At 48.1% G+C, this 27,980-nt stretch overlaps 1 protein-coding gene across 5 annotated transcripts in view; it reads left to right on the top strand.

Annotated features, from left to right (window-relative positions):
* TBC1D9B (TBC1 domain family member 9B) overlaps positions 1-27,980 on the top strand; it is a 194,201-nt gene that overhangs the window by 95,938 nt on the left and 70,283 nt on the right. For all 5 annotated transcript variants that reach the window (XM_085617747.1, XM_085617748.1, XM_085617749.1 and 2 more), the window contains 3 exons: positions 8,282-8,496; positions 20,240-20,357; positions 21,091-21,376. In XM_085617747.1, coding sequence (XP_085473873.1) covers positions 8,282-8,496; positions 20,240-20,357; positions 21,091-21,376 — 619 coding nt within the window. The remainder of the gene's footprint in view (positions 1-8,281; positions 8,497-20,239; positions 20,358-21,090; positions 21,377-27,980) is intronic.

The following is a 27,980-nucleotide window of genomic DNA, read 5'->3' on the forward strand; positions in this document are numbered from 1 at the left end:
AGCGTGCTTCCAGCTTTCCAGAAATGTCACTTTTTCGAAGGAGATGTTGATGACCTTCCGTAGTTGGGGTGCGATGGCCGCGTCTGCTTTGTTGAATACGTGGTGTGGGCATGGGTCTGACGGAGATCCTGAGTGGATGGAGTTCATGATCTTGCGTGTCTCGTCGTCGTCGTTGGTGTTGGTGTGCATCATAACGGCACGAGGGCATGTGCATGCCCCTCACATTCCAGATGTCTATGTTAGTGGTCATCATGTGTAGAGTGGGTTAGATCCACAGATGCATGCAGATATTGCAGAGCAGGTGAGCGAGCAGAGCTTCCTGTCCAAAGCTGGCAGGTGGGTGCAAAACCCGCAGGAATGCACAGTGTGGTATTGGCATAAGAGATAGTTGGGGGGGGGTGGGGGCATTGGAACCTTGAACCGTATGAGAGCGGAGGGACAACATGTATCCGCCCAAACTGGCAATATCGACTTGTGACAACTACCGGTCAATGTCGCCGGCTAACTGGAGCATATAGCCCTTGGGGGACGAGAAACAAGCGCATCAGTGGCCTGCATTTTCTCAACAAAGAGCGCACAGTGCCATATTTGTCAGGCCTTAGTCTAACTGTGAGGGCCAGTACTGAGCTGTCTGGGCAATGTCCCGTCATCCAGCCGGCGGCGCCACCCCTCTCGGCTCGCTGAAGAGTACTCTGCAATCGTAGCATACTGCGATGTGCCGCGCAGTCCTCACAGTAGTTGCAGCTCAGATTAGGTCGTCTGCCATCTGAGGGGTTCCCATTTGGAAGCCGCCCGGATTCTGCACCAGATAGCCACATGGTAGTGGAGCAGTCCTCACTGAGGGAGCGTTCGGAGGTGGTGGCGGGGTCCTGCCTCCTAGTGCGGTTACATATCTTTGCAGCTGCCTGCAGCGCCTTCCTCCTCTCCTGCATGCAGCTGTGATAGGGGTGTCTATTCCACTTGTGTCTCCCTCTGTGGCTGGCCTCACGTGCAGTATCTGACTGCATAGGCCCTCCCCGTCCAGCCTGTTGCACCTGATGACCGTTCGATTCTAACCAGGTCCAGACCTCCTCTGCTGTGTTGAAGTGCGCTCTGCCATCAGATACTACTCGAACCCTAGCTGGAAAATGGAGGGAAAATTTTCTTTTTTTTTTTTTTTAAACCTTTATTACAGAAGTCAAAAGAGTTACAAAAATGGGCCTACAACCTTCGGGCCGGCCGCTAGCAAACGATAAGAACATAGAATACAAGTGGGAAACGCACGCTGCGGCGTGAGAGGGATCACAGGAGTTGGAAAGAAAAAACATTGGCGGCCACACCGTCCGGACCCCCCAGATGGCGGTTCCATTTTTATGTAAGAAATAACAAACAAATCCACAAGGCAGCAAAAAAATCAAAGCAGCAGTATGCGCTCCCCCGGGGAGGACCCTACCGATACACAGGAAAAGAGGGGGGGGACAGGCCAGAGCGGAGACAAAGTGGACTCCGTACCCAGAACCAAGGAGACTAGGGAGACGGGGCCAGCGCCACTTCAGGCGTCAGCGGCGGGGTACAAATTCCGCCACGGTAGGAGTTCCAGGGGCCCCACACTTTCACCCATTTCCCAGGCTTACCTCTCGCGACATACACCACTTTTTCCCGAAACATACACCAATCCATGTTGTCCTTCCATGCCGAGATCGTTGGCGACCTCTGGGAGCCCCACAGTTGCGCTATGTCACGCTTTGCCACCATATAGCCCAGAGTCACCCACCACGTCTGCGGCACTGAGTAATCAGTCAGCTCCCACACATTTAGCAGACACCTCCTCGCCTCAGGAAGCAGCGGCACATGTGTGACCGCCCGCAACACCGCATGCACACCACGCCAGAATCGCGCCACCTCCGGACATTCCCACAAAGTATGGACGAAGGTCCCCAATGATCCGCACCCACGCTTACACAACCCATCCACGGAATATCCCATACGCAGCAAACCCGGCCCTGTAACATAGACCCTATGGAGTATTTTGAGCTGGACGAAGCGAAGGCGGGCCGGTATGGCCACCTCTTTCGGGGAGGCCACCGCAGACACCCAGTCCTCGTCGTCCAGCTCCAAGCCATCGGCGACCCACGCCTCACGAAGGCTAGTCAACAGTCCCGAGCGATCATTGATGAGCTTTTTGTAAATCAAGGAAATCGTGCCATCCGGCACATGCCCATCTAGCACTCTATCTTCCAGAGGGGAGTACTCCGGGATGGAGGCAACATCCGGGAATACGGAGACCAGCGCGTGACGGACCTGTAGATATCGAAAGTACTCCCTGTCATGCAACTGGAATTCCGTCTGCAGCACATCGAATGTTTTGAATCCCCCCTCGTCCAGAGATCGCCCACCCTGCTGATGCCTATCATGTCCCACTTCTCAAAGCCCTTCGAGGTCCACAGGGAGCCCAGCCGCTCAGAGGCATACAGTGGCGTCGCCCGGGTCAATCGATCCTTCCACCCCATCGCCAAGTTTGCCGCGTGCCACACCCGTACCATTACCCGCGTAGGGCCCGTCAGACGCGCGCCGTGCGATCGAGAATAAAGCGCCCGATTGTAGTCACCCCCCGGCAGTAATAGTTTATCCATCTCAAAGGCCGGGTTTAAAGCAGGCCCGTAAAAGGCCGTGGTTTATCGCGGCCAGCTGGGAGGCCCAGTAGTACCGTTTGATGTCTGGGAGGGCGACCCCCCCCCCCCCCCGTCATACCACGGGAGTGTCAGCTTCGCAAGGGCGATACGCGGCCTCCCATCCCAGAATAGTTGGCGCTGCAAACTCTCTACCTCGCGGAAGTAGCGCGCCGGGACAACATCCATCGTGTTCTGTAAAGCATATAGGAAACGTGGCAGCGACATCATCTTAAACAATGCCGCACGGCCAAGCGACGAGAGCGGCAGGCGCCTCCAATGCGCCACGTCCTCCTTCAGGCGCTGGAGGGGGGGGAGCAAATTATGTTTATATCGGGCCTCAGCATCCAGGGTAATAAAGATACCCAGGTATAGCCCCGCGGTAGGATAGGAGTCTCCCCGGAGAGGACATACACACAGGATTTAGCCCAGTTGATGACTAGGCCAGAATTACAGCCAAAGGAATGCAAAACATCCACTAATACAATCAGCGATTTACGCGGGGAAGCAAGGTATAAAAGGCTATCATCTGCGTAAAGAGATACGCGATCCTCATACTCAGGGGTCCAACGGAGACCACGAATGGAAGGCTCCCACCGCAGCCACTCCGCCAGGGGCTCCAAGGCAAGCGCGAAGAGGAGCTGCGACAGCGGGCAGCCCTGCCGCGTACCCCTGCCCAGCTCAAACGGAGCCGACACTCTACCGTTCACCACCACCTGCGCCAGAGGTCCGGAGTATAACCGTTTCACCCAGCCAATGAATCCCGGGCCAAAACCAAACTTCGCCAGCATTGCCCAAATATATGGCCATTCAAGCGTGTCGAAAGCCATAGTGGCGTCCAAGGACGCCAAAATGGCTGGCTCTCGTATGAACGGGACCCGCGCGAGCACCCCGTGCAGACGCCGCCGATTAAGCGCGGTGTTGCGATGAGGGATAAAGCCGGACTGGTCCTGGTGAATCAGATCGCACACCACGCCAACCAGCCGATTAGCCAGCACCTTGGCGAGTATTTTGGGCTCCGCATTCAACAGAGAAATGGGCCTGTAGGACGTGACCCGATCCCGCGGCCTCCCCTCCTTATGAATAACCACGATAGTGGCCAGACGCTGGTCCAGCGGGAGGGAGCCCGCCGAACGGGCCGCGAGGAACATAGCGCGGAGATGTGGCGCCAGCGTATCCGGTCGCAGCTTGTACAATTTGATTGGAAGGCCATTAGGACCCAGGGCCTTGCCGGAAGCGACCGAACGTATAGCGAGGGCAATCTCCTCAGATGTAGGGGCGGCATCCAACGACACTTTATCCTCTTCCGAAAGGGAAGGCAGCGCAATGTCTTTAAGCAGGTCATGGGAATCCTCCTCCGAACGGGAAGATACCGGGGAATACACCCCACGGAAATACTCAGCGAAACATTCAACAATTTCCTCCGGCTCAGTGACACACACACCATCCAGTCTCTCAATCGACGGGACAACTCGACTCACTCGCTCTCCTTTTTGTCCAGCCACGCAATCAATTTACCAGCCTTATCACCCACATCATACAGTCGCCCTTGTTGCTCTCTACTCAGGCCCCTGGCTGCCTCCGTGACTAGGGCCTTGTAGTCCGCCTGTTTGAGTCGGAGAGCATGCAGTTTATCATCCGTTACCCCACATTCCAGATCACCCTCCAATTCAGTTATCTCAGTTTCAATACGGGTCACCTCCTCCCGCCCGCGCCTCCGGGAATGGGAAATGAGGGACAGGGCCTCCCCCCGGATTACCGTCTTAAACGCCTCCCACAGAGAGACCGCAGACAATACAGACCCCACATTATCTTCAAAATACCGCTCCAGAGATTTAACCAAATCTGCGCGAATTGTGGGGTCACGCAGATACCAGGGATTGACCGGGACCACCCTCCCCTCCCCCCTCCGGGACCACCCTCCCCTCCCCCCTCGGGACAATGTCGAAATGCAGCAGGAGCGGGGAGTGGTCCGAAATACCCCGCGCCAAATGTCGTACCTCCCCAACCCTCCCCGCCTGTGCCGCCGGCATCAGAACATAATCAAGCCTTGAAAGACTGCCATGAGCCCCGGAATGAAAGGTGTACTGTATCTGCGTAGGGTGTTTCAGCCGCCAACAATCCACCAGCCCCAATGTGTCCAAGAGGCCGGACAGCCACGCTTGGGCACGGGGGAGATCCCTAGGAGGGTGACGGTCCTCAGTACCGGAAACTACAGCGTTAAAATCTCCCCCAACCACTAGAATCCCCTCCGGAAGGCCAAGGAGGAGGCGTCCCAGATCAGCGAAAGTAGTTGTTTGCAACCCTGGCGGTACATACACAGAAACTAAAACAATCACTCTACCCTCCAATCTACCCACCAGAGCCGTGTATCGTCCCCTGTCATCGTGGAACACCTCATCCATCTCAAACGGGAGCGAAGTTTTAACCATAATTCCCACGCCCCTCGAACCAGAGGTGAAGCCCGAGTGGGCTATAAGGCGATAGCCCCGTCTATTCATAGCACGAAAGGAGTTTCCAATGAGGTGCGTTTCCTGCAGAAATACTATATCGGGAGAAATACGTTTTAAAAACTGCAGGACCACACCCCGTTTTATCCTGTCCCCCCAGTCCATTGACATTCCAGGACAAAAGACTCAGTCCCCTACCCCCCATCATAGCCGAAATCGAGCCATCTCCCCCCAGGGAGCACTGTAGAAGTAGCACAACAATACATCTGCCTTGTGGTACAAATAAACAATACCCAACCCCAACCCAACAGCCCCAACAAAACTTCCCCCCTCCCTGCACCCCTGCATGAGCCCAAACAGCCCCCCCAACTTGCAGTGTGCCTGTCGCCCCTATGTAAATGGAACTACTAAGACCCCCTAGAGGAGGAGGGAGAACCCCCTCGAGACCCAGCACAACCTCCCATGGAGGGGAAACAAGGCACAATAGGCAAAAGACCCTAAGCATGGCCAAAAGTGGCATCACCCGGGTTGAGCCACGGTGTCAGTACCTCAGACCCGGTCCGGTGAGTGCTCACCTCCCGTCGCCCCCCCCCCATCCCGACCATGTCCCCCAGTCAAAGTGTCCAGCCAGTCCCCGGCCATGTCAGGACGGTCAAAGAAGTGAGTGCGACCATCCGCCTCCACCCGGGAAGAGCATGGCATATTCTAGGTTCATGTCCCGAAGCCGCCGCTTGAAACCCAGGAAACTCAATCTCTGCTTCTGGACCGCCTGCGTGAAGTCAGCCATGTTTTCCAGCTTAATCGGCCCTTGCAATCTGGAAGCTTGCAGAATCGCATCCCTGTCCCGAAAGTTAAAAATACGGGCAATAAGAGGCCGCGGAGGGGCTCCGACCTTCGGCCTGCCTCCGGGAACTCCAAGGGCCCTCTCCACCGCAAAGAATTTACTCAGCCCCTTAGGCTGGAGATGGGTAGAGATCAGGTCCTCCACAAAGATCTGCCGCCGACTCCTCCCGTCCCTCGGGCACTCCAATAATGCGGATATTATTCCTCCGGGCCCTGCTCTCGGAGTCCTCCAGGCGCCGATCCAGGAGCGCACTTGCCTGACGGAGCCGATGCACCTCCGTCTGAAGGGCCGCTACCTCAGTCGTGAGGCCCGACGCGGTGTGGGCCAAAGAGTCGACCCGGTCATTTGTCTTGGAGAGATCGGCTCTAACAAGGTTGACATCGATGAGGACCGCGTCGAGTTTATGTGCCAAGGTGTCGAATTGCTGGCCCACTGAGGTCTTCATCTCAGCAATGGCGCCCATAACATCCTGCAAAGTCAGATCCGCAGGCAAATCCGGGGCATCCGAGGGGCACTCGGAGGACTTGTGCGATCCGCCGGGAGACCCCTTTGGGAGGGTGTAGCGGTCCATAATGTTGGCCTGATGCGCGGTGGCCCGCGACCTCACCAGGTACGCAGTGGAGAGCAAGCAATCAATCAAGGCCGAGAGCCCCGGGGGTCACCCCAGGACAGCAGAGTGGGCCACCGCAGGCAGGCAGGCAGGGTCTCCCAGCGAGGCCACCCCAACACAAAGAAACGCCGTAATCCCACTTGCGATGACGGCAAGGGGAGTCAAAAGCGAAAGTGAAAGTGTGGGGTGCGCGACTCGCCAGGCCCAGCCCGCCGTTGTTGTTCACTTCGCCACTGGGTTACCCCCAAACTCGAATCCGGGGTCAGGAGGGAAGTAGGCCGCAAACTTCAGTCGGTGCTCACCCCGGCACCCGGGGTCCGATTCAAAAACGGGTACCACCTCGGCTCAGGCTCACCGACACAGTCCCCTCAACCAATGCAGGATGAAGACAGGATAAACGTAGGAGGTTGCGGAGGTCCTCGGGAGCCTTGCACCTACGCGGCCATCTTGGTTGCGCGCTAGGCTCCTCCCGCATGGAGGGAATATTTGATATCCAGCTCACTGAGGCATCGCTAAACTGCCAGAAACTACCCCCTTTACCTCTAGACTCCCATGGCATAGTCGGGGAGGAAAAGTACTGTGGCGTTGTCCACCTTCACTTCCCCCAGCTTGTGTATCATGGACCCTCTCAACCGCAAAAAAGGAGAGCACACCGTCTGGTTGCAGGTCACACAGCCATGTCTCTGTATACGCCAATGCATCCATTCCTTCCGCCATTCTTCTGATCAGATGTCTACCCCGATGCTCCTTATGTAGTTGTTCTCCGCAGTCCAGGACCTCTCCGTGCTCCATGGGACGTTCCTTATGAGGGGTCCGTGTCCTGGACTTATTTCCCTCTATCACTTGTGTCCTCTGGTAGGCTTGCTTTACTCGTAGTCCCCTGGGTCTTCCTTGTCCTTCAGAACTCTCATATGCGGTATACCTCAAAGTGTTTTCAGGGCAAGGTACCATTGTCTTGAACACTGCACTCCCAGGAGTCATTTTGCCCAAGGGACCTCTTTATGGGTTTTCTTTAACCAGAAATATCATAGAGCCTGCTTGGGGAGGTGTGCCCGTAGAGTACTTAAAGGGCCGGCTTGTTTCACAACTGGCAAGTGTCACACTGAGTTATTGTGCAAGTGTATAAATAAGTCTGTCCACAGGTGTCTGAAGCTTTTACTGCAGATAAGGTGGCTGGCTTTGTTCTATATACATGTTCTCTGGAAATGAGAATGCAGTCGATCAGTTTTCTGTTTATAGTAGAATACACTGTTCTTGTTACTTTGCTGAAATGTGCTCTATACTGTAGTCAGCCCAGGTGAACATGTGTTCAAGCATTTTCATTAATTCTTCTGTTATTTATAAATGTTCCCTGTAGCTGTACTGAGAACAGATCATAATGTGGTCTGTATACTGCATATACTATTGAGGTCCGTTGGGATTGTGCCCTGTACTGGTTCATAGGTCAGATGATGTCTGCTTTATCTGTTCTTATTTAAAACATGTGTGCATAATTCTTTACAGACTGTGCATAAATAGGATTGGCATCTTCTCATGGGTAAAATATATTGCTTTGAACATGTTGTCCTGTGTTTCTACATTGCCTCCACTTGTCAAGTGCTGTAGGCACCAACGTGAGGCATTGGAATACCATGCTTTGGATGGGAAATATCAAGTGTATGGCAAGCTGTCTTCCGTTGATGAATACGTGCTCTACTCAGTTATTCCCCACTGTGTTTCTACATTGCAGGAGCCTGGAATGAGATGGTGACTCACCCTGGCTATTATGCAGGCCTAGTGGAACAGTCCATGGGGAAGTGCAACTTGGCCACAGACGAAATTGAAAGAGACTTGCACCGCTCCATGCCAGAGCACCCTGCTTTCCAGAACGAGCTGGGTATCGCAGCCCTCCGTAGAGTGCTCACTGCCTACGCCTTTCGAAATCCCAACATTGGCTACTGTCAGGTGAGATAGACGGCACCAGAAAAGTAACCTACGGCATACAAGTAAGCCCCCTCTGCAGTAGGTTCACGGTGTAGCCTTTCCATTGTGGGTTGCTACCCAAAGCCTATTGTGGTAGAAATCGAGGAGAATATATTATGTAAACATTTCTGCAGCAGCCAAGTACATTCTACGGCAATCTGGCTCTGCAAAGTATGCAATCCCAGACTCCTCTAGTCCTGTTATCATAACATCTAATTCAAGTATGCTACTTCTTGGGGTGGCCGGGAGGGAGGACGGGGGAGCTTGCCTGGCTGTAAGATAGCCACTGACTGAAGTAGCTCCTTGAGCTGATAATCCCATCCAATTTGATCCTGCTCCTCTAATTCAACTATAACTTCCCAGCTGCTGTCATCACCCAGAGTACACGTCTGCAGCCGAGATTACCCAAAATTCCGGAGTGGGGCGGCCTGGTGGTGGTGGCGTGCCTCGGCCGGGATCTGCGGTCTGCATCCGGCCCTGCGAGTGGAGTGTGCAGCCCGTCTGTGTGTGGTGCGGCCTGCTGTAGGGTTTGCTTCCCTGCCTGCGACTCCGCCGTGCACTGGGGTGAGCTCCTTGTCTGCGGTACAGACCCGGGGGACTGGCGCTGTTGCGGCCGGGGTGCTGGACATCTACCGGCGCCATTAACTTCAGGGCCCGTCAGCAGTGGTGGTGACGCCATACCGGTGTGGCCGTGAGCTGCGCCCAATGCTTCACTAGACCCCCTACCAGGCTGTGAGTATACGCGGAGACCCACGTGCCCCCTGATGGCACAGTGAGGTGCTTCCTGGAATCCCTACTTGGCCGAATATCCTGTGCCTCCCTTTGCAGTCATCATGGATCCTGCGCTGTGGCAAGGCCAGCGAAGCCCATGCAGATCACTGGACCTACAGACTGCTGTGATTCGGAATACACACCCCTGTGGGACAGCCGCTGGAAATGCTAGGCTCCCCCCCTTCTAACTTCCACGTCACATGCATTAAGAACGAAGGTGATGCTGGTGCAGCGGCGTTGGGGACATCCGGTGCCATTGAGACTGCTCAAAGGAGTAGAGGCGCCTTCTGGTCATTGCTGCGTGGTGTGCCCACTACAATGCCGGTCCTCCCCACGCCATGGTGAGTACTTATAGAGTGGCACACGACTCCTTGTGGCATAGTGGGGTGCTCTCCGGTCCCCCAGTGCATCTAATTAACTGCAGCTCCCCCATTGCCATCACTGTGCCCACGCTGAAGCCCCCTACATCGCTGGTTATATAATTACACGCAGGGCTTTGGTTTTGCAGCTTACTGGACCCTATGGTACATTCCTGATTAGTGGGGCCTGCCACGAACTCTGGTCCGCCCTCCCCCTCCCTCAACGATTGCACTGCATGCGTGGGTTGTGTTTGGACTGCTAATCCTAAGGGGCTCGTAGGGCTTGCAGGGGGTTCCCATTCTCTGCTCCGTGGTGCTCTCTAGGTGAGCTTACTACACCCATATACATGAGGGCTAGTATGACTGCAATTGAAGACTGGCGACTGTCAAGTAATAGCTGCTCGCATACTGAGTGTGGACCGCTGTAGTTACTTTAGTGTTGATACATCTCGCTGGTGGTGTCCCGGCCCCTGCCGAGGTGGTCCCTGCAAGGGGAGGGGGGAGGGGTACTCCTTTAAACCTATAAGCTGACACTTGCTGTGGCGCAACGCAGAGATATTGCCTGTTATCGCTGGAGTAACAATGGGTTGGACGGTAGAAATCTCAACTCAAAGTTGCCCTTTGAGCCCTGCAAGACCCCCAGACAGCAAGATTTGCAGAAACACGCCTCAGAGTCTGGATCGGACATGTGGGACACGGCTGCAGACTCGGACCTAAAGCAGACACTCACGGCCATGCAGCTCAGCTTAACGAAATTCGACGGAAAGATTGACGTCCTCTCCTGCAGGATGGACAGAATGTCTGATTGACTGGACAAACACGCGCCAAGATTAGACACGGTTGAATAGAGTGTGTCTGACGCAGAGACACGCTAAACTCCACATTGAGCTCCACTACCAAACTAGAAAAGCTCCTCCACTATGAAGACTTGGAAGAACGATCAAAGAGGAACAATTTACGCTTAGTGGTATTGCTGACTCTTCAAATATTCCAAACATGGAGCTCTTTGTGGAACATTTGCTGGTAACACTTTTGGGCATTGATACCTTCTCTAACATGTTTATTATTGAGCGTCCGAACAGTGAACTCAATCTTATGCCTCTTTTTGTGTTTCTTCATTGGCCCTGATCAGTGGGTTGTCACTTATTGTTTGGTGGGGTGCGGCGACGGCCCAGCATTGAAGGTTTGTTTTTTCGAAATACATGTGCGGTCCTACTGCTGTGGTTACCTTTATGCACACTATAGTGGATTAGATATGAGGAGCTAATAGTTGTACAGGCTCTAGTACGTAACTCTAGATGTATGACCGGCAACATCTGCTCGCTGTGTATTCCACCTACGAAAACTGGGTTTGTTTGTTATTGATTGTTTGTATTGTAGTATCGATTTTGTGTTTGCGGGTGGGGGGAGGCTGTGGGATCGACTATGCCATGTTGGGGGTAAGCGTAGCGTTGGTGGAGGGAGGTTTTGGTTGATGATGACTTGTACATTGAGAGCAGGCACTCTGATATTGGGTACGCACCCTGGCATAGAGTATGACACCAGAAATAACTGTGTAATGCACATTGTTTTTAAACTCACACGTGACGTCCAAGACGATTAAGCTCTGGACATGGAACGTACAAGGTCTGAACGATTATTGTAAGCTCCGTAAAGTTGTTGCTTCGTTAAAGAGACACCAAGTAGACATAGCCATGATACAAGAAACCCACCTAGGGCGGCAAAATAAGATGCTCTCCAAGCGGTGATTACAAGGCCACTTCTGCGCTGCTGGTTTTACCTCACACGCTTGTGGTGTACTCATTTGGGATAATCCCAGGTTGGGCCTTGCTTTGCATGTGGAGGAGGTTGATCCTAATGGTAGACTTGTTGTAGTCCGATGTCAGGCTGAGGGATTTGGTGCTTGTATAGTAAATATATACGGACCCAACTATGATGACCCTCAGTTCTTCCAGGCTTTGGCGACACGCTTGCTCAACACTGATAAACTGCCACAGGTATGGGGGGTTTTAATTGTATATTTGACCCCAACAGAGATAGGTCGCGGGGCTCACATAGAAGGCCTGCCGCTGCTACCAGTGCTATTACAATGTTGATGGACCAGCTTAGATTAGCGGATGTATGGAGGCAGTGGCCCAGCGCAACCGCCGGGTTCACTCACTACTCTGCCCCACATGACACCCACACTAGGATCGATTATTGATTGTTTTCTAGAAGTTCGCTCCCCCAGGTCTCGAGCTGTGAGCCGCTCCCCAAAACCTATTCAGACCACTCACCGGTACAGCTGAAGCTGACAGTTCCTACAATGCGACATGCTCCATTTACGTGGAGGTTCCCCCCCTTATTTATTGCTCGACCAGGTATTTCTCTTGGAAATGGCTATAGCTATAGAAACATTTTTGGGGAGAATATAGGCTTGGTCCCCGCTTTTTCAACCATCTGGGAGACTTTTAAAGTGTTCATAAGGGGGGGGAGACGATAGCTAGGCATGCATGAGTACTTGGATCAATTCAGAATATGCTCACTGGACTGGAGCCGGACATAGCGGAATCGGAAAGGAAACCGCAGATTACTGGGAATGTAGAGAAGCTAAACAGTATTAAAGAGTTACTGGAGGGATAGCAGGATACGGCAAGAAAGTGAAGTCAAACACTTAGGCAAGTACGCCAGAGCACGTGTATATGGGAAAGGCGAACGCCCTTGTGCCCTTTTGGCTAAGCTGCAACGACCCCCTAGGGAAGCTAACTCTATAGTTGAGATCATGAGCGAAGATGGTAGAATGATATATGACTCAAAAGGCATTGCGAATAGATTCAGCAGATATTATGCAGGGCTCTACAGATCACGGAACCCTCCATCTGGTCCTGCAATAGAGGACTATTTGACACATATTCGCTTAGCTTGGCTCACTGACTCCCATAGGGAGCATCTCATGGCTCCCTTAGACCCCAGAGAAGTTATGGCTGCCCTATCGTCAATGAAAAGTAGCTCTGCCCCGGAATCGGATGGGTTGACTGTCGCTTTCTATAAAGCCTTTCAAGATATTCTAATACCGCACCTCGTTACATTATTTGAATAGATGGCGGAGTGTAAAGTGATGGCCCCCTCAATGCGCAAGGCAATGATTGTTACTCTTCTTAAACCGGGGAAACCCCCTAGTGAGTGCTCGTTATATAGACCCTTGTCCCTGCTAAATATAGACACAAAACTATTCGCCAAAATATTGGCTAATCGTATTTCTCCCCTACTTCCGGCACTAGTGGGGATCAAACAAGCAGGATTCGTTCCTGGGCGCAGCCTAACATCCAACCTTAGAACAATTTTTGCAGCAATTCACCACACTAACCTCGGAGTCAATGCTGCTGCGGTTTTCCTTCATGCCGAAAAGGCTTTAGAATCTGTCGAATATCCTTTTATGGAGATGGTGCTTAGGCAAATGGGTGTTGGAGTGATCTTTCTCCAACTTGTTAAGGTCCTCTATGAAGCTCCGAGGGCTAGAGTTAGACTTGGAAATTTGGTGTTGGCCCCAATATCTAGGGGCACTCGCCAGGGGGGAGGCTCTTGTCCCCACTATTGTATGCATTGGTTTCCGAACCACTGCTATGTGCACTTGGGGAATATCACAGCCACAGAGGGGTTTGCTTCCCGGGATACCAGTTAATAGACTCTGCCTATGCAGGTGATCTGCTTTTATATGTCAGAGACCCAGCTACCCACCTCACCCCGGTCTTGAATGAAGTGGTCCGTTTTGGACGGCTGTCTGGACTAAACATTAATTGGAACAAGTCCCTGATCTTTCCACTAACTTCATCCACCCCCTCTCCACCCATTCAGTATCCTTTGGCCTGGACCTCGGAGGCCGTTCACTATTTGGGGATCCAGATACATACCAACTCAGACGTAGTACTCACGGACAACTATGGGAAAGTATTAGACCAGCTTGAGGATGACGTTACTAGGTGGATAGGATTACCACTCTCACTGCTGGGACGTATTTCATTGATGAAGATGGTCGTTCTTTCTAGGCTTCTATTCCTGATCCAGAATATTCCCATGGTGCTCCCACAACCCATATTCATTAAAATAAGGTCCCTTATGATAAAATATGCCTGGGCAGGCAAACCGCCTCGAGTGAAATGGGAGATCCTCACTCTGCCATACTCTATGGGCAGCCTTAATGCCCCAGATCTAGATTTATATTATAGAGCAGCAGAGTGTTCACACGCCTCTGCCTGGATAAACTGCCTCGTGCCTCCAAAATATCTATATATATATATATTAACTTGGAGGCAGGTACGGAACCACTTGGTTAATGAACATTAAGTAGAAGACTACTATGACCAGCATGCCATTGTGCCCACTGGGGCGGGACTCTTTACTCAAATAAATCACATGTTCTTGATCTCCGTTTCCTGTCTCCTTGCCGCCAGTGAACAAGAGCTGATACGAGCTCGAAACGCGTATGGCAACAAGTGTGAACATTGCAGGGCTGCTACTTACCTGAGTATATGGATTACCACGCCGAGTTGTGGTTTCGCCAGTTGGGGACAACTTTGTGTATGGATATATATATATATATATATATATATATATATATATATATATATATATATATCACTGAGCAAAAGTGTCCATTTGACAGTGGGAGCTCCTTAAACAGCTGGTGCCCGCGTCGAGACCAGGACAGGGTCTCGTACAATATCTTGCTCAAAGAAATTCACGGCACACCTCTTGATGATGTTAGATTTGTTTATTCAGTTCGTGACTCCGGTAGAGTGTAATTCTAGTCCTTTTTTAATTTCCACTTATATACATTGAAGAGTTCAATAGTGCATTATGGGTTGTGTAGTTTATACAAGCATATGTTTTTTACTTTTTCCACATTTATTCAACAAACTTTATTGGCTTTTGCGCTATGCATTCTTTCACCTTTGTGGCGAGTTTGATATATATATATCTCTAACTGATGCAGATACCCTCCCGCAGGCACTTTTTAGAAATCCAACAAGAAGACCTAGTATATTAGACTCTCTTAATGCCACTACTCCTGCTTGGCGTAACCTGCTTGGCACGCAAGCAGGCGCTATTTTGTATTCTCTATTGACCCCCTTAGAGTGGTGCACTTGGCTCCCTTCCAGCATAGATAGTTGGGTAGCCAAAGCCCTGAGCAAAGTTAATGTTGCTGTTATTGGTGACCTCTTTGTGGAGGGAGAGTTTTGGAGCTGGGAGCAGCTTGCAGTTGAGGGTTCTACCCCTACATCATTGGTTCGATCCCGGTACTTCAGACTACAGCATGCTCTAAGGACACTGCTGGGGAATTCCCTCCAGGAACCGCTTGAGGTCCTGACCCTCTGTCATTAAAACCCCATCAACTTCAAAAGTAATCTCTAGAATTTATAACCTTACACAAGCAAATAGGTTTTTGCTACTTTCAAACCCTAGGTAAGACTGGCAAAGCGATCTAGGGCAGGTCATTGGGCACAAAGAATGGCAATATTGTTGTGAAATGACAAAAAAGGTATCTACGAATGGTACGCACTGCCTCATACACTTCGAATTCATTAACAGAACATACTACACTTCAGAGCGATTGCACAGATATGGTCAGCGAGAGGCAGCTGCATGCGCTTGTTGCGCACAGCCTGTGGCCGACTTTTTACACCTGGCCTGGAGCTGCCCTAATATTTTAGAGTATTGTGGGAGGGGGGGAATATTTCAGAAGATAAATCATATTTCCAACCTTACACTGGTCCCAGACCCGTATTTAGTTCTCCTAGGTTATACCAAAACCATAGATAAAGACCCTAGGCAGTTGGTCGCAATGGCTCTGCTGTTGGCGAAAAGATGTGTTGCGATGAGGTGGGGCAGGGGCCCGATTCCCACAATTTAAGAATGGATAAAATACATGGTTTATAGTAACAGGCAGTCGGATGCATATGGTGAACTTCTTCCGCTGCAATCTAGGCCAAAGACTTATTGGGGTGCTTTCCAGCAGTACTTGATTGGTGAGGAAACTGGTGAACCTGAAGGTGTGGATGAAAGGGATGAACATCAATGTCTAAATGCCTCTAGCTCACTCCGGACGTACACGATCGTTTCACTGATGTGCCCGGTAGAATCTACCAGTGATGTATGCATCACAGCGTCTTGTATTATATTTCTTAAAGTGCTCTTATGTAAGTGTGCGTAGCCTCTATTGCTATCTAATTGCCCTACATCTATGGCTTTATGAGGTCTTATGTAGCTGTATTGTGTTATTAAAATCAAAGAAAATAAATAAAATAAAGTATGCTACTTAACATAACTGCACTCGTCGGTGACAGGTGAACCTTAGACAGCAATACTATTGAGCAGGGGCAAAGTTTCCTAATAATGAGATGCTAATTTCAGTAATTTTAACCAAATTTGCTTGCTGTAGGTGGGTATTTTTCTTCGGAAAAGTGATGCTTATTTTTTCACGAGGAACTGATTGTAAATCCTAAATAAATTTTATAACTTTTTGAAAATCTTTGCTAATCGTATATTATTTCTTTAATTAAAACCTACAATGTACACACCTTAACAATGTAAGTGATGAGTGGTTTTGTAACCTCCTGTTTTACTCCGAGTCACTCAGACATTTAGGGAGTTTCGGTCAATGCTCATGGGACATGAGTTATTAGTCATGGGCTGTTCTATGTGAGGGGTGTCTCCACAGAGTGCTGCACCTTTTGAGGATTCCTGGTCGTAGACTAAAGGTACATCTTAGTTAATTCAGATGCTACTGACACAGGTTGGTCATGGCCATGGAAATGTGTGGTTGTCGGTCGGGGTCCCCAAGTAATGAAGGGTGTTGTATTGTGGGGACCTCTTAGATAAGAGGGTTTGATCAGGGCTCCTCATGTATGAGGGTCTTGTTCAGATACTATTGAAATAAAGTTATCTGCATGGACTTGAGAAGCTGTTGCGTCCTGTCCCTGTGTTTTTTGGACAGCCCTGTGTGTGTTTTTTCTCCACTGTGGCCTTGCCTTCCTGCAGTCCCTCTCTGTGCTTTGAGTTTTGTCAACATACTTTAATGAATTGCACTCACATTTTGAGCAGCTGATCTGTGATTGGTGGTCATTGCAGCGATTTTATTTTATTTATTTTGGGTTTTTTTTGGCAGGGGGGACATACCATTTTGCATGCCAGCCTGCTCTTCCAATAAAAGATCTGCTTATTTCCCCTAACTGGGTTCTTTGGGTCTCATCATGTCTGGGACATGCATGAAGAATGCCTTTGTGTAAATGTGGATGGGTGGGGAATCATTCAACTAGTGAGTGGTAGGGCCAAAGTGACCGTTGTTTATAACCTCCAGAAAATGTTGGGCCCTTTTATGTTGAGCTGGTGATTTACATCTTTGATATAGCAATCTGCATATACAAATTCCATATCCCTTGCACCAACACGTTTATATGATGGTTAGGGGAGGATCCCAATTTACTGAAGTGCCAGTTCCACCTGCCTGGGTGAAATCCATCGATTCTCTCTTTTCAGTATTGTGGCAACCTCCCTTGGCAATGGGACTCAAAGCAAATACCTTGGAGGGAAGTGACTATCGATTACACCTGAACCAGTCTGAACTCTTCTTACAGTAGACACTGAGCAGGGAAGCCTGCACATTCTGTCCAATACAAACGGGATGCTTCTCCAGGATTGGAAGACCACACTAACTGGAAAGAGAAAGGCACTTCTGTTGTCACTGGAAGTCTGCCTTTACCATCACAGTGGTATAACTGGACCCCTCCGCAGATACGGAGTTCACCACCTTAGTTCTGACCCCAAAGAGACCTACACACCATTGTAGGGAAGTAAGCACCAGATGAGGAATGGAACCTTTCTCTAGTTTGCATGCTTCCTCCAGCTTAGACTAAAGCCGGAGAAAGCCTGCAGAGTTGCCTTGCAGATACCAGTCTGATGAGGAGCTGGACTGTGCCTACTAGGAGGAATAACGTGATTCCCGGTAAGATCTGCAAAGGACAAAGTTAAGTTGTAGGACCTGCGTAAAGACAGTTCAACAGACTGAAATTGCCCAGGAACAATGGGACCACCATAGCTCAGATACCCTGAAGGAAAGAAAGAAAGCAGATCGGAGTCGAGGAGTTACTTAATTGCTTCCACAGATCATTTCCGTTGTTTCACATGACACTGATCAATGTTGGGATGTCGAAAGACCTACACAGTGAGTACTCTAGGGAGGACTGCAATCCCCAGCTCATTCAGGGAAGCTGGTGCTCCCACATGGAGTGGTGCAGTTATGCATTGTCCTGGACTCTTAATCCAGCTCTTGCCTGTCTTGCAACCTCACTCCTTTTGCTTCAGCCCCAAAGTGACTAGTAGACAATGGTGTACACTTGTTATGCTTGACAGCTAAGCTGGGTGGCAGAGGTTGGCCTGATTTTTGAAGCATTCAAACCCTCATTCTAGCCCCTGTGGTTCTCTGATACTACTGATTGTGAGTTGTAATGGTGGCCGACAAGATAAAACTGTTGGGGCCACCTACAACTGGACATCATGAACATTGTGGATATATATATATATATATATATATATATATATATATATATTTGGCTCTCCCTTCTCTTAGGGGTGTCAGTCTCTCCTGTTCGTCTATCTACACCACTCTCTTCTGTAGTCTGCTATACATTTAAGCTCTTTTTTACAGATCTCTCTGAAACACTCAATCTGCATATCGCATACCAAATATTTCCTCTTCAGCACCCTCTTTTCACTGTGACCTGCACATACTGCCTTGCATCGCCTTCACTACACCCTCCTTTCCCCCCCCCCCCCCCCCCCCCACACACACACACACAGCGCTTCTACTCAGATTTTTCGGTAACTTGTGCCCTGTCAAATATTTTGACAGCTGGGCACCTCCTTTACACAATTTCGCATATAACTACAACTACGGTTGGCACACCTGATCATTGCTCTGCAGAGAGGCCAGGGATTGGATAAACATATATTTCAAACTCCTTTATGAACCACTGACAGGCACTTTGAGAAATGTGTTCTACATTTGGCCTGAACTCCGCAGCTGGCATTTGTGGCCCACCCACAACCTGCACTCCTACAGCTACATAGGAAAGATTCTTTCCTCACTACACGGGGAGTAACGTCTTGCAAGAAAAAAATATGCAGAAACACACCATCGAGGAAAAAGCAAATACACTTGGGGAATGCAAGAGGAAGTAAAGCATGGAATGTGCAGTGGCTGAGAGGGCATTGTCTGTTTTTGCTTGCTGCGGCTGTCACTGGTGGCACCGAGGTGTGGGGGAGCATGCCGTTTACAGATGAAGCCTCATCAGTCCCCTTCGTGTCGCCAGTGAAGTTTCTGTCAAGCTCAGTCCTATTCTGGCCAGTAACCACAGAACTAGTGTCAGTATTGACTGCTGTTTCTGCCTCTGTCCTTGTGGATGACCCACTGCTGGAAAACTTTGATGGTGACCAGTAGTCATTTAGATACCGACCTGAATCTAGACAGTTTTATGGTTCTGTCTCAACGGCTGAAGGTGCTAGTACCTTCCAATTGTCATCTTAATTTGATCTATTCTATTTACATACCTTATACATAAAGTAATTTTCTGGTTGCAAATTAAAGTACTACCTGGATATTGATGTTATTGAGTAGTATTTAATGTGTAATTGGTCACACTGAATCAGAGTTTTCAAACACCTCCCACTGCTAGGGTGTGGTTTGACTGTCACCCTTGCTATCCAGAGAAAATCTAGTGTCTAAAAGAACTTGGCTAGCCAGTCTGGAGCATACCGTTAATGTGGCCCGAGGACACCAGTGCTAAGCAATACTCGTAGATGATACTGCTTAAGTCTCTGAATGTTCAAAGACTCAAAGAAAAGTACACAGAAGGACTCTCGCATCCGAAGAAAGCCATCAAAAGCCCTCCAGATCTGAGTTTAGCATGGTCCAGCAGAAGTAAGGGGTATGAGTCCAGGGCCCCAGATGTTAGGAGTTTCATAAGGGAACCAAAGAGTCTTTGCACACATCTGGCAGACCATTGAAGACTCCTGGTTGGGAGTGGGGCTTGATTTAATAAATTGCTAACCCCGTTTAGTGATTATTATGTGGATTAGCTTGTTACAACAATCATAGCAGCCTTGGAAATATGGCCAGTGCAAATGCAGTAAATTTTGTTATAGTCGGAGGAGGATGTCAACAAAGGGACAAATCACTGAAATTAAGGAATGCTGTTTGTTGAAGCAGCACTCTACATTAATTTATTTCTTTAAATAAAAAAAATCACAGTTCATGTGTTTACAATACCTAAATAACTTTAATACCATTCGATCTTTTTTTAATTCTTCAAATTATTTGTAAAGAATTTGTTTGTAACTAAAGATGGAAAAACGTAAAGTTAACAATGCAAAGGCTATTTACTTGTTATCCAAAGGTATAATTTTGCATTCCCATCTTCATGGGTGCCTTCAGTGTAGTATACTTACCCTTTCTATGAATGCTCCTCTCTTTCTGTGGGTGTAGTTCTGCAGTATTCATGCCACAGGCACCACTCAGTGGTGTGTAATAACTCCTTCCTTGTGTTTGTCCCTTTAACCAGGCCATGAACATTGTGACCTCAGTTCTGCTTCTCTACTGCAGTGAGGAGCAGGCCTTTTGGTTGCTGGTTGCACTATGTGAGCGGATGCTGCCTGATTACTACAACACCCGTGTGGTCGGTGAGTTCTATTGTTACTCATTTCATAACCTAGTAAGCATAGTTAGGTAATTGATAATTTAGCTTATTAGACACTGCTTATCCCCGATTACAATGCAGTCTATTTAATACAAACTATGGAATTTCATCTTTCGTCAAGAGTCTTTAAAAGCAGGAGGGCAACAGACAACTTTGCCACATTGGACCCTTTCTTTGGAAATGCTCTCTTGAGCCCACTGACAGGGCAGAAATAACCCCAAGCCTGAGACACTTCTTGATGATAGATTTTGTTTGATTCCGCAAATCAGAATGTTCTGCTCAGTGTTGTAGAGGTCTATTGTAAGCTCATGATGCTGATAACCTTAAGACTGGCAGTTTTGTTTAATCCGGTCTACTTGCACCACTGCTCCCTCCCCTTCTTTCAGTGCCATCTTAGGATACTAATTCTTTGTCTGACAGAGAGAGAACTTCATGCTTTACTTTAACTAGTGGTGCAGTATCAGAACTTCCATGATTTAGAGTCTGTACAGTGATCTCATGAGGCGTGGAGCCATCATATCTGTGCTTCCCAACTTGGAAGGTTGACCCATGCCAAACTGTCATTGGATGTTAACATCTGTTCTGACCTCTCTTTGTGTTTCCTCTGTAGACCCTGAGTTGTAAATTGGACTTGTTGCATTGAGTCAACTTTTGTTCTCCCGAAGACTTCCTTTTCATGTAATCTATGACCGTGCTCTTTCCACCTCTTTCTCCAGGAGCATTGGTGGACCAGGGTGTCTTTGAGGAACTGACGCGAGAGTTGCTGCCCGAGCTGGCAGAGAAGATGCAGGAACTGGGTGTCATCTCCACCATCTCGCTCTCTTGGTTCCTCACTCTTTTCCTCAGTGTCATGCCCTTCGAGAGTGCTGTGGTGGTGGTGGATTGCTTCTTTTATGAAGGCATCAAACTCATTCTGCAGGTGTCACTGGCCATTCTTGAAGCGAACATGAAGACACTTCTTACCTGCAATGATGAAGGGGAAGCCATGACTGCTCTGGGCAGGTAGGCTTCATTTAAAAAAAAAAAAAAAAAAAGTTTAGTCAGATTCCATAATGATCTAGTTCTGTGCTCTAAAGTCGAATGAACAAGCCATTATTGCTCCTGGCAGGTAATTTACACTTTTACCTTAAGGGTACATTTGTGCTTTAAGAGGAGAGCATGATCGCCTAAGAGGGTTGTGTCCAGAATTGGTTGTTTACATGCAAAATCGAAAGTTCATTGCAGTATTACAATAAAATACATATTGTATGCATGGACCGTCTCTACTGATCTGTTTTAAGGTAATAGCACTCACATTTACAGTATCTGAGTAGAGTACTCCGTGTTCACCTAGATTCACAGTAGTTTTCATTGGCTCTGAACAGTTTGCTAAGTTTACTACTTGAAATGATTGTTAGATAGAATGTGATAAGTTTTCAAAATTTAAAAAATAATTGACTCCAGCTACTCAATCAGCAAACCCCTTTTCTCCCAAAAATGAAATGCTGGGACAAATTGCATTTGATCCATAGAAAAGCAGCTTTGAATTTCACCTAATATGATGATTTTTACTATCTTGCACACCCTCTTGTTTTCCTGAATTTCTAGGCTACACCGAGCATAAAACAGCAAACCGGAAGGGTGGGTTTTAGGAATAGGGACATTGCTTTGACATTGTCGCAGATGTTTCTCCAAGCCCACTAGACCGCAACAGTCTATGGGCAAGGTACCCAGGGGGCTCTTCATCCCTCTATCCCCAACAAAGGTAACACTGCATTCTACAAACTGAGTAATGCCTTCAGTTATGGGGGAGACTTATGTACTTTACATGGAGGTATGTACTGTATAATTGTCTCCCTCTCACAGGTGCAGGCAAGGGTTTTAGCCCTCAACTTACCAGAACACCACATGTATTCACTGAAGCATCACACTTAAAGGGCTGTGGAAATAAACTTCTCCATTGATGCTGATTCCACTCACCAGGTCCTTCTCAGCCGCACTACCTTCAGTGTAACATACATATACCACACTAGTCTTACTGACTATAACATAAAACCTATTGGAATTTCTACTTTTCTAAAACCTGTACTCTAAAAGAGACCTATACCCTCTCGACATGTCTTACTTTTGAAGGGGGCTAGCTTAGGAAAAAAGAAAATATCTCACCATGTTTGAAACACAATGCCACTGATTGTCAGAAGGTATTCAAATGTTGGCATTTGCTTAAAGCCTGCAAACCATGGAATTCCTTCACATGATACTGTGGAACATCTTTGCTGCAGATTCACTGAGGGCCTAAATCCATGAGCGCACCACCATACTTTGCTTCAGAAATGTCATACATATATAGAGTGAATGCATAGTACATCAAGATCTCATCACACTGTACCTTCTTGACATAAGTTCAGTGCCTGGCGAGCAGTTACCCCTTACCACTCTTTGAAAGTATCCTGGGTTTTTTTTTTGGTTCTGTCCTCTGTCAGCCTGCTGTATTGTCACTGTTGTTGGCATACAGGAGTTCTGATCTCTTATCAGGAAATAATTTTTGGTTTTCCTTGCTCACAAAACCACGTGTCCACCTGTGTTAGTCTGGACCTATGTTATGTAACTCACTTTGTTGATGTCTAACTGTTACTTTCTTTTTGCAAATGGTGGCTTTGATGGGTTTCTTGAATACTTCAGAACTAATTCAGCTGTCACAGTCCATATACATAGTAGCCTTTTAGTAATGGCACCAAGGGATTCTTCTACAAGGCCTTAGTACACTGGAATAATTCTGTTTTAACAAAAATTGAACATAACTACAAATTAATCCTGTTTTTTTTTTTTATTGTAATGTGTACCTGGGGTGGGGCCTTTCAATTTTATGAGGTTTGTTTCCTATTTTTCTCTTTTTTTCTGGTCACCCATTTGGCACTTTTAAGACCAACTAAACAAAAAGCCTGAAGAATGCACACTTTCTTTGTGTGTGTTTGTATATAAACATATATTACAGAGATGCAGTCGTGCCTTTGCAGTGAAGGTTTACACCCCACTCCACAGGAAATCTGATTTTGTATATTTTATCCTTAATAACTCCCCCTTGACCTAGCCGAACTAGACTCGGAAAACCCAAATAAACAGTCGGGGAGGGGTAGGGGTGGCAGTGGGTGGAGCGGGGTCTGGGAGGTGCATTCTCGGAGCATGCCAGATTTGATGTAGATAAGTCAAATGGTTAAAAAATTAGAAAGGAGGGTTTGCCACTCTTCTTCAGAGTGCGATTTCCCATAGGAAGCCTGCACATAACTCTTAAACCGCTGAATGGATAGTCATCACATTTTTATGGCCCTTCGGTCATTTTGTGCCTATTATTGGTTTGGTGAAAACCTGTTTTGTATATACACAGTAAAGTTTGAGTGTCCATTGCGCATGCCAAGTTATTGCTAAATTTGAAAAAGTCTACAAACACCTAAATGGGCTTAGCAAACCTATTGGACTCCAGTGTGTGTGCTCAACACTTGGTATATGTGAACTGCACACTCACAAGTGTTTTCCTCCCAGTGTTTGCAAACATTGGGAGCAAATCAATAGAAAAAGTGGGGGGAAAACAAATGCAGTATGTGCCAGAAGACTCGATGCGGCCTAATTTATTAGTGGGTGTGTAAGCCGCCTGGGTTATGAATATCTCTACCCTGCCTTTTTAACAGGCAGTGGAGAGATTAAAAAACATTGCCTGTCCAGGATCAGTGAGGCTATATACAAGTTTCTTCCACCTTTCCCCAAGGGTGGAAGGAGTTAATTAACTCACTCCCCTTGCTTGTCTAAAGGCCAGAAAGGAGAGAACGAAGGCCATGCTGTCCCACCATTCCAAAGGGTGAAAAGATAATCTGGTGGAGAAGTTTTGGATTGGTTTATAGTGCAATGCTTTCTAAATAATTCTGCTTTTAGTACTACAGCATCCACATGAGGTTAAATACTGTCATCAGTAGTTAAGATGAGTCTGGTAGTAGTCTAAAGCTTGGTGACTATTCAAGACACAAAATTCTATCCCATAGTCCTTGCATCATTTAAGTTGTAGACACACTGTTTTCCTACAGGGTACCAATTATCAAGTTCCTGGCCTTGCAGCTAATGATGTCTTCTAGGCACCAAGTTAAAATTCAGATCATTCAGGTTAATAACCATTCTTCTCGTCGTGTAGAAATCAAAACCTTCTCAGGGGCTTCACTGATACACCTGGTCCTTTTAAACCAACAAAAAAGAGATTGGCACAGAAGCTGTAAAATAAAAGACATCTTTTTATTTAACCTCTAAAGAGGGGAAAAAATGCGTCACACAGTATTCTCAAATCACTGTATGAGACATTTTCTAAGGAGTACAGAGAACAGGGGCATTATATACCCACACAGGGGCTGAAAAAAGGCGGTACAAGTACACATGAGAAGAGTTATGCACATAGATGGTCATACAGAAACTGCACAGTCAACAAGTAGGAGGAGTAATAAGCTGCTGACATCAGTTAGAACAGCCTGACCGTTCTATATTAGGAACAGGTGCATTCTACTAGCTAGGCCCTCCTGAGCATGTGCAAGACTCTGGGAGAGGGAAACAGCAAATGTCCAGCACATAGCTAACTAAAATGGCTGCCAAGTACAAAATGGCTTTCAGCTCATGCTAAGAGATTAATGCAATCATCAACAGACGCCTAATGTTCTTTCTGGATTTTTCCTGCACACTGATCAGGACACTCTTGTCCAGTGTGAAAAAAAGGATCCCTTTTTAATGTACATGCTGGTGAACATATATTACCAACCATACACTAAAGTTTAACTATTGTGGCTACCTTCACTAGTTTACGGATTCTTTTACACAGTGACATCTTTTATTGCCAAGTAGTTAATCTTCAGCCCTCTGTCCAGTGCACATCTTTCTAAACGCGATACCTGAGGTACCTAAGAAGATACATCTCTAACTTTATGGCACACATGCAGAATGGGTGGCTATTTTTTTAAGTATAGCTGTTGACTTCTAAAATCTTTCCCTATTATCTGATTGGCACATGCAACCTAACTGTGCGTGCAGGCACTTGGGGGTTTATAAAAGTGTGGCACAGTTGATATTTCAGTCAACTGGCCTATAGACCCAATCAAGAAACTTTGTAGTTCTCTTTCTAGCCATTTTGTCTTGCAAGAATTTCACAAGCCTGTACTCTGCCTGACTGGATTTTATATCTCATTTACTGTCGTGTAATGCACCAACAACTGGCATTGGCAGTGATATTTTCTATTTGTGCAAAGTTTCTATGTCTTACAATAGGTTTCTCAAACAACAGTTTCCAACAATGTATGATGCAATCACATTTTCTGTTATGTTTTGCAAATAAAACTGGGATCTCAGCAGTGTCAAATCAGTTCCCTCTTACTTTGTAGGATCCTTGCTGTCTAGGTGCTATTATAGTGCTACCTAAGTAATGCTGGTGAATGATAAGCTTTTCCAACTTACAAACATTAGTGCTGTAGGTAACCTAGCAGGAGATGGGGGGTGGGCCGGGGGGGGTTCTCATTCTTTGAGCAGTATGGCTACCAAGTCTGCCTCAGCTCTTTGGAACCTCATTACATAGATAAAAATAGGTACACATATATATCTCCTACTGGCGGTCTCCAGTAGGTAGTTATAATTAGGATGTAGTTTCCATGGGAAGTGCGGTTTTTCATTTACTAATAACGTTGGCATCTTTTGACAAATCTTCGCGAAATCTTCAAAACTAATTTGCCAGTCATTTCAGCTGCTGTCTTGAAAATTTCGTGGTGATCTGTCAAGCAGGGGCCGAGAAAAGGGGTGGGGGTCCCAAAATGCTTTTTCCATTGGAAACTCTAGACACGGCTGCAGCCTGAACTGCTGAATGGAATTACACCAAATTTGGCAAAAATGTAAATCTTGGTCCAGAAAGCGACCTTTTTAGGCCTCGCCTAGCGTTGCTGCGCACATCCGTAGCTCGCTCGGCGAGATTTATTGCGGATAAGTACTTTCTGAGAAGGGCTTGAAGCCCCGCCCCTTATTCCCATTGGCTCGCGTCACCGTTTGTTAAACGGCACCGTATGTTAAACGGTGCGCGGCCATTGGAAATACGGATTCCGGGGTGCCTCCTTTTCGCTTTTTTGGCCGGCCCACCCAGACTGGCTCGCCTGCATTACGGCTGTTGTGACGAAGTTTCTTATCAGAAGCTTCGTCAAGCTGCCTTGCACGCGCCAGTCCGGCTCTCTGATTGGTCTGGACAAAAAAGGAGACATGGCGCCGCGTGTTTATTTTTGCATCTCTCTTGCACTTTTGAAAGCGCGATGCAAAAATAAACGGCGGGAATGGAGAGCGCTTTGTCCATCCTGACGGAATATATTCATAAAGCTGTGTGCGCCTCTCTGAGGGCGTGGCCGTGTCTGCAAACGCACGCATAAGTTACCCTTGCACCCCTAGTATGCTTAGGATAATGTGTGCGTCGCCGCAGACTGTGTCTGTGTGTACTCTGAGGGTGTGCCTGTCGGTGTGTGCCTGCCGGTCTGTGCCTGTGGTTTTTGACCGCCTGGGTCTCTCCTACAGGCTTGTATGCTGAAATTGAACTCAGAGTCCGTGTGTGCAGGGTTCGTTTTTGTTGGGTCTGAAACAGTCTTTGCTTGGAGCCCCCTTCAGAGCACGTGAAGCGCTTTTAAAACCTGCTGCTGTCTCTCAGCGACCCCATGATGCCAAGATTATGAATGGGAGGTCAGTCTGTCCAGCCAAAACTAACAGTTCAAATCACAGAGCAAATACTTGGGAGTTCAGTCCGAGCTCATTTCGGAAACAAAGGCTGGGCGCTGCTGCCTGCCACTGTCTGATGTTCAAGAATCAAAATGCAAACCCGGGAGCTGATCCGGGTGCAGATAACCCTCTTCCCTTACCAAGCTACCGCGCGCTGGCATCCTCGCACAGTTACATGCTTTCTCAACCATGTGGCCAAGGCCACAACGCATTTTAAGCATGGCATACTCTGCCAGCACTCTATCGTGGCCCTGAGACGCTCATGTGCCCAAGAAAACAGTGCCAGAGCAGTGTCATTTATTTGCCAGGTGGACTTGTTTTCCCCAGATACAAATCTCTCGGCTGAGTCCAACACCGTTATCCCTCCTTCCCTCTACAGCTCACCACAGCGCTTTGAAGGGGCCCTTGTGTGGCGTGAGTGCTACAAAGGTACCTCACATTACCAAACACTACTTCTTTCTCCTCTCGTCCATGTCGGTCTCAGTCTAGCACCTTTCCTCTTCGCTCCGTTTGGCGCTTTAAAGCAGCCTAGCCAACAAAGGCAAACAACCAACCACTGGGTGGTCCTCCACTCGACCAGGACCGACTGCCTCAGCACATCAGGTGGCACTAGCGCCAGATTCTAGGCACCCTCAGTATCACCACTGGCCTCTTGTAGTACATGGCCTAGCTCCTCCCACAGTGTAGGTCTGGGGTCCATGCCCCCTGGGCCCTGGTACAAAAGGCCTGTCCCATGCTTTGTGCATTGCAACAAGGCCCTGCAAGTGCATCGTTACACGGCCTTCTCTACAGCATCACAAAAGCATCAATTCTAACATACACGGCTGTGCTTTAAATGGAAATATAAGTGCTGGTA

Source organism: Triturus cristatus, chromosome 7 (assembly GCF_964204655.1).
Source record: "Triturus cristatus chromosome 7, aTriCri1.1, whole genome shotgun sequence".
In the NCBI taxonomy this organism is placed as follows: domain Eukaryota; kingdom Metazoa; phylum Chordata; class Amphibia; order Caudata; family Salamandridae; genus Triturus; species Triturus cristatus.